Source organism: Dipteris shenzhenensis, chromosome 31 (assembly GCF_047967505.1).
Source record: "Dipteris shenzhenensis isolate YYH24624 ecotype China chromosome 31, Dip_SZ_1.0, whole genome shotgun sequence".
NCBI classification, from domain to species: domain Eukaryota; kingdom Viridiplantae; phylum Streptophyta; class Polypodiopsida; order Gleicheniales; family Dipteridaceae; genus Dipteris; species Dipteris shenzhenensis.
In genome coordinates, this window is record NC_141626.1 from 39,207,538 (window position 1) to 39,214,471 (window position 6,934).

At 47.5% G+C, this 6,934-nt stretch overlaps 1 protein-coding gene across 1 annotated transcript; it reads right to left on the minus strand.

Moving 5' to 3' along the window:
- Window positions 1–675: 675 nt before the first annotated feature.
- LOC147881448 (growth-regulating factor 6-like) lies at window positions 676–4,577 on the minus strand. The gene is made up of 4 exons (XM_087369930.1): window positions 3,494–4,577; window positions 2,800–3,027; window positions 2,246–2,720; window positions 676–2,135 (listed from the first exon to the last, which is right to left on the minus strand). The coding sequence occupies exons 1-4, from the start codon at window positions 4,023–4,025 to the stop codon at window positions 1,214–1,216; spliced, it is 2,157 nt and encodes a 718-aa protein (XP_087226056.1). The 5' UTR covers window positions 4,026–4,577; the 3' UTR covers window positions 676–1,213.
- Window positions 4,578–6,934: the final 2,357 nt, after the last annotated feature.

Here is a 6,934-nt window from a genome sequence, read left to right on the forward strand (position 1 = left end):
TAAGCAACAATGATTTTTGAACACCGTGAAAGCAACTTTTTTATCTTTAGTATGGTGGGTTCATGAGCAAGGCATGGCACATTTTCTACAGCAGCAAAGTCAACCAAATGAAAAGCTAAATGGTAGCTAATTGATGGGGAACATTGCTGCCCGAGGATGTCGGAGAGCTTTTGGTGAAGCTCTATGTGCCTCCTTTATTGCATGTTCCATTACATATAAACCACCAAGTCCTCATGCAAACATGCAAAAGAGAAGAGACTTTGATCGAATTCAATGTAGGTGTTGTCAAAACCGACGACCATAGATAAGGCGTACTGGCTATAGAGAACGTTGAGACTTGAGACAAGCATGACGAGCACACAACCCAGTAATCGCACGACCCCACTGAGTTTGTCAACACGAGCAACGAGCTCACGACCCAACAACCGCACCATCTCACAAAGTTTGTTAGGATAAACAACGAGCAACGAAACATGAAGCAAGGCAACGAGCTTGAGCAAAGCAACGTAACAAAAACTCAATGACACCAAATTTTGTAAAAGGTACACGCCATGCAGCACACCATGCAACCAATCAAATGCCACCCAATCAACTGGAGCAAAGCCACACAACCAGAGTAAAGCCGAAAAGAATTGGAGTCGACCTTCAATTAATGATTTTTTGGAGAAATAAAAAAATACATCGGACTTTTACACAACTTTTGCCAAAAGCTACCCAAACCGTTTCTAAAGCAATGAACTTAATGAGCTAGCAATAAAAGGTACCTGAAAATTTTGAAGAGGAATGCATTGTGCAAAATCACGCTTCTGTAGATAAGCATACTTATGATGATATTGGAGAGACTTAACAAATCTCTCTCTCCCTCTCTCTATCACAGTAGTATTCCTCAGAGTTGGAATCTGCAAGCTATGATCGAGATCAATGATAGGAGAACATGAGCATGCTTTTGTATCAATTCTTGTAGACTCATTGAAACAGGGTTTCCAAAACTAACACCACGTTGCTTTCCACAGTTGCAACGTCTTGTATCAGTTGTCTTCTTCAGGTGAACGAGAAATCTCACTCGCATAACACCCTGCACTTCTGAGTTTCTGTGTACATGTTCTGAGCGTCGAGTAGAAGGCAATAACGCAATTCTTATCTCCCCAGAACAGTTTGCATGCAGCGTTCATGAGACAGAACGTACTTTTCAAGAGCAACGTCCAGAGAGCATCTATGACAACATAATGCTCGGCCCTGTATCATCGGCTCGCAACATAGTATCTATCCCCCGCGATTGATCGATGTTCAGAGCTGACGACCGAGGGCTGCTGCCGCTGCTGCTGCTGTCGGAGTAAGATCCCAACGTGACTTTCTGCAGAACACCCGTGGGTGAAGAAGCTATGCCTTGCCTACTCTCCTTCGAATTTGGTGCACGATGGTAGTGATCCCATCCCTCCCCAAGCAGATTCAGGCTGCCTGATGAGACCCCCCTAGGCGTGCTGCTCGACTGCAAGACCTCTGCCAAGGGCCCTCCCACCAGAGGATTGTCCCATGCAATTGGTACCCAATTCGACTGCTGGCGATAATCTCTCATCTCGTCCCCGCTTGATGCAGTCACGCCCATGTTCAGTCCCATGCGAGCTCCATCCATCCCCACAGTATCTTCTTCCCCTCCATCCTTCGTCATCGACAACCTTAGTGGCGATGAGCATTGCTTCAAGCTCGACAGAGGCTCGGCAGATAATGTGTGCGGAAACATGTGAGTGGAGATCGACAACTCAGTGCCAGAGACTGTCCTGCACTTTTGCTTCTCGTCCAAATCAGACCACGACGAGTCTCGAGGTCGAGGCCAGTCGTTCATTATCTGACGGAATGGAAAGTCCTCCGTCTCTCTTCCACCATTGAACATAGCACTGTGACCGGCGGGAAAGACAAACTGACCAACACGGTCATCCTTAGCTGTAGCTTCGGCGAACATATTGCGGGAAGCCTTAGCCTTAAGTAGATCCATGTTGGACTCACTGGCTAGAAACTTAGAAGCTACCGAGTTCAGCATCGACAAGCTGCTAATACCATGTGCACTCTGCAAGAGCTGTTGGAAACCAGCAGATCCTGGGGCAAGCATGTGTTGGGGATGAGCGTTGCTTACGGATCTGTTGAAATAAAAATGAAGTTCAGCTGAGAGACAAAGACAAATGCCGTGAAGTAAGCGCAGCACCATCAGAAAGACTCCAAACAGGAGCACGCGAGACAGATTCGATACCTGAGGTTGCGATTGCCATCGGCGGGCGTTGCCGAAGGCTGCAGGGAGAAAAGCTGGGAGTCTCGAGATAAGCCGGAAGAAGACGACGACGGAATGCTGCTTGATGTTACGGGCGCTGGTGGTTGCGCTCGAGTAGCTGATTTTTTCTGCTGCGATCTAGGGATAACGCATTCTGCATTCGATTTAGTTTCAACGCCATTTCTGTTTGCTGGCACCGCAGAAGAGGCTGCGGAGGTTGTGTTGATGGCAGCACCGCCACCTGATACTACAGCTGCACCAGGACTTTGAGAAGCAGATGCTGATTGGGTATCGGAAGCCTTGCCCCGAGGGCGGTGGCGTCCACGATGAAGATGCCGCTCGCAATATTTCTGCTCCGGCACCACCTCTTTCGCACACCTCCATTTCTTCCCATCCGTCCTTCTGCACCTACCAGGCTCCGGATCTATGGTATTTTGAGCTCCAGGATTGAACCCAGCTGCACAGAAAGGCATCGTTCATCTAAGACACAAGTTACATACCGTAAATTGTTATCACAGTTGCACTGGCTTACATACCTGCATTGTTCCCCATATGAATCGAGCTCGCTCCAGCTCGTTTCATAGACGTAACACTGTTGATTATAGGTAGAAGAAGAGCCTGCGGTGGGCTTACACCTGCCGCCAGATGTTTGAAAACATATGTTTGTTGATTAAACTCGGCCCACTGTACTGCTGTGAAGGGTCCAAGACTCCCACCTCCTAGGGTGCGGGCTCCATCGATCCCCGCAGATGGCAAGGCCAGTCCTGCAAATCGATGGAAAGTCTTAGCTTAAGAACAAGCAGCCTCGACGTCCGCCCACATTGAACAGGACGCAGCAACCGACACTATATTCAAGTTAAGACCTCCCTAACCAAAGCTACACATGATCTCAGACACCAGAATAGCCTACTCCAGACATTATCACCATCTTCCTACACTATAAGTATGATCACAACAGTCTCCAATGCTCAAGGTAAGCCCTCCACTTCAAGGAGAAGGCACCCAAGCATAAGGGAAAATCTATCCGCCGTAGACTTTAGAACATCTTCACGAGGCTATTCACCCTCGTCTACCTTCACACAACAAAGATCACGTCGGAAGAACAAGAAAAGCCCCACAAAGCTGAAGTTAGAGACAATGCTGTGAGCCTGCTCAATAGAGTTAGACTTTGCGCAGTTGCCATTGCAGACATCCCAGCGAGGACATACACCCTAAATCTTCTAGTGATACCTGTGTTGAAATTGAACCCTTGAACAGGGAAGCTGAGGGCTCTCGCAGACGCAGAGTGCACACCTCCAGTAAACATATGCGGAAATCCCATATCATCAGCTCTAGTCAGATTTCCATGCCAGGTAAGGCCGTAACCCGGATGAGTGCCACTGGCCGTTGAATTGCTGGATGTGGAGTTGCACAGATGGCTGTTTGGCCAAAACGAGCCACTATACATGAGGGCATTGGGGAGATTAGGGGTATTGATGTGGAATTCAGCTGGGTTGAGGTGCCTGGCAGGAAAAGAATCAATCCGAGCTAGTTTAGACAGCACCCTGGTGTCAGCTTGCGTGTCGAAATCGTTTGCGGAACGACAGTGGCCAAGTAGGCTGGGAGGGGAAGCCATGGGTTTGGGCCCGTCGACAGAAGAGGGATTCAAGAGAGACGACGCGTTAGTGCCGTCGCTGTTTTCAGAAGTTAAGGACGAGGCTCTATCTCCGAAGTTAGTGTCACTACAGCTATGCGATAAGGTTGATCCATGGCCAAATTCCATCGTGGGGAAGAGATGGTGGGGGAGTGAGGACTTTCAGGCGACGGTATCATCAACTTGGGGGAGGAGGGGAGGCAACGTGGGGACTATGGCCGGGGGAAAGCGAATGTGAAGGCAGACAGGGTTGCGGACCCGGGGTGTGAGCTTTTGTCTCTCTAGAGCTTGAGCTGTTTAGGCTTAGAGTGATGAACAGGAGCTAGCAATTGGAGTGAAGAGGAAGGTTGATGAGGAGCCTAAACGTGACTGAGGGAGCTGGAGTGTAAGGCAAGCTGAAGCAAAGTAGGCAAGGCGAGATGGAGACAAGATGGGAGAGCAGGGAGAAGAGCTAGAGGCTGAAGACATGAAGGTAAGTTCGATGAGAATGAAGCTGGGACTAGAAGAACTCTACGGTTGCGACTTCATCATCAACTATGTGGTAGAAAACAAGAAGCTAATAAGCTCGATGAGAATGAAGCTGAGTGGCAAGAATTTACTAAATATCTGGCAGAAAACAAGAAGGCAAGCTCGATGAGAATGAAGCTGAGAGTAAAGAACTACTGCTGAGACTTCATCTTCAACCATAGAATAACTATCTAGCAAGCAAGCTCGCTTGAGATGAAGAAGCTAGTGTAGTAATAGTGTACGAGCCGAAAGAGATGAAGACGACGTCTATTTCTACGTAGTAGATACTAGTCTAGCTTTATCATAACCTCTGATTACCTCGCTTTTTGAATATTCCAACCATCATTATTCCCCCCGCTAGATTTGGCGGTCCCCCCGCCCTAGATTTGGCGATTCATGCCTCTCCCCCTCTCTAGGCATGTGCATTCAACGCTCCTCATCTATGCCTAGCGTCTAGACCCTCTGCATGTAACGTTCATCAACAAGGTGGACAGTTCCAAGTCACACGATGCAAGGTCTATCTAAAAGAATGACCCTTTGTTTTCATTCTTGCAAATCCTGCCTCTAATTGAGACTCTTTTGTAATTGAGAACCTTTTGGCCTTCTCTCCTAACCTAATCGCATTCTCACCTATTCTCATTAATTAATCACTCCATAGCGCCCCTCATTCAGATTTATAACCTATGCTTAATTCATGTAATTCATGCAATTCTACCTCCCATCTGTGATCGGGCTCGCTGCATCTCCACTCTTGCTCTACTGCGCTGAGCCTCTCCTGCCTCCCTCTCTCTCTCCTCCCTCTCCCTCCCCTTCCTCTTCCTTGCGCTCAGCCATCCTTCTCCCTCCCCTCCCTCTCCCTCCACTCAGCCCTCCCCTCCTATTCCTCCTTCTTCACAGGAGGCTTTCATAGCCCCCCTTCTCCTTATCCTTTCGCCCTTTAGACTAGCCTGCTCCTTAGATAGCAGCCTTTGGGGAGCACAAGCTTCTCTAAGAAGCTCCCTTCTCTCGAATCTTCCTACTACAATGATAACCAGCCTGCCCCCCTCCCTCAATTAAATGCACATAGTAGCCACATACCTTATGTTAATCGAGCATCGGGATGCCCCTAAAACACGAACAAATTAACTGATGCAATGTTTCTTCTCGATGGGGGGGCCCTATTTGCTCCTACAATCTAAATCTATTAGTTAATTACTCTCATCTGCCTTCCCCTTTAATTAGGTGCGTTAACCTAATCTTACAACCCCCCTTCAATCTCCAAAATAATCTAAGTCCCTCTCTGCGTCTATGCCACCGTCTTGCACCTCTCCCTCCTCCCTCCCTCGCCTCACTCCACTCCCTCCTCTCACTCCAACCTCCTGTGCTCTCACTCCACCCTCCTGCGCCTCTCCCTCCCTCACCTCACTCTTCCTCCCTCTCCACCGCTCTCTCTCCCACTCTTCCTCACTCTTCCGCTCCCCTCTCCACAACTCTTCGTGTCTATTGCTCACACATATCACTTTCCCCCCATCTATATAATCACTCGGAAAGTTTAATTCGTGCGTCGTTAATTTTATGGCCTTACCTTAGCTTAATTCATTATGCACGGCCCCCCACACAAACAAATTAATGAATAGCGAGTTTTTTCTCGTGAGGGGGCCCTATTTGAGACTCTTTTGTAATTACCTTTTTTGTATTACTAATATAAATACGAAGTCAAGGTGGATGACATGCTTGCTTTTTTTTATCGGGTCTATGAGATGAGTGCTCTGTTCAACACACATTCTTATTTTTCTCTGTGTTGAGGATTTGGAGAGTCCCTCTTTGTAAACAACTCTAAGCATAACTGAAGTGTTGTTGGGCACTATAATGTAGACAGGATCATGAGAGTGTCTGGGGGCAACTAGAATGAGACAAGGTTGCCCCCTGGTCTATCTTTCAACACCATGGGAGTGGAAGCTACAATGAAAGGTGGCTATTGGATAAGGTTAAGGGGAAATATTGGACTAGCAAATGCCTCAGTGTCGAAGGAAACACAGGTATAGTGGAATAGATTGGAGGTCCAACGTGGGAGATTGATCTAGACTAGTCATAAGGAAATTAGAAAAATCCATAACATCACATGGTGAGTGCATGGCATGGGTTCACACCTTGCAAGGAGGATGGGGAGTTGGGGCTACTTAAAAAGAAGTTTGTATCCCTTCTAAACAAGTGGATTGCTAAAGTTTGGGATGGCAAGGCCTCTAGTGTGAAATGATAAGTAAAGGCCTAAGAGCTTGGAAGGGGATCTCTCATAGGAGCATATGTTTTTTTCTCACTTTCCCTTTAAGGTCAAAATCTCTAACCTTGTAACATGGAAGACGTGGAGAACAGCTAGAAAGGGAAGGATGGTTTGAGAGGTGGCTTGAGAGCCAACATTGTTGTTTGTGAATATATAATGGTGATCCAAAGCCAATGATGGAAATTTGCACAACAAAGGATTAGCCCACATGGAAGGTCGGTTTGTTGACTTAAACCCAAAGTGAGCAATAAGTTTGGGTTGAGGGAGCTAG

Bases quoted from the DNA above. Each gene is read 5' to 3' on its own strand.
- LOC147881448 (XM_087369930.1), bottom strand. From the start codon at position 4,025: ATGGAATTTGGCCATGGATCAACCTTATCGCATAGCTGTAGTGACACT. The intron at 3,028-3,493 runs GTATCACTAGAA...ATCGATTTGCAG, and splicing joins AGGGTTCAATTTCAACACAG to GACTGGCCTTGCCATCTGCG. The intron at 2,721-2,799 runs GTATGTAAGCCA...CTTTCTGTGCAG, and splicing joins TCATATGGGGAACAATGCAG to CTGGGTTCAATCCTGGAGCT.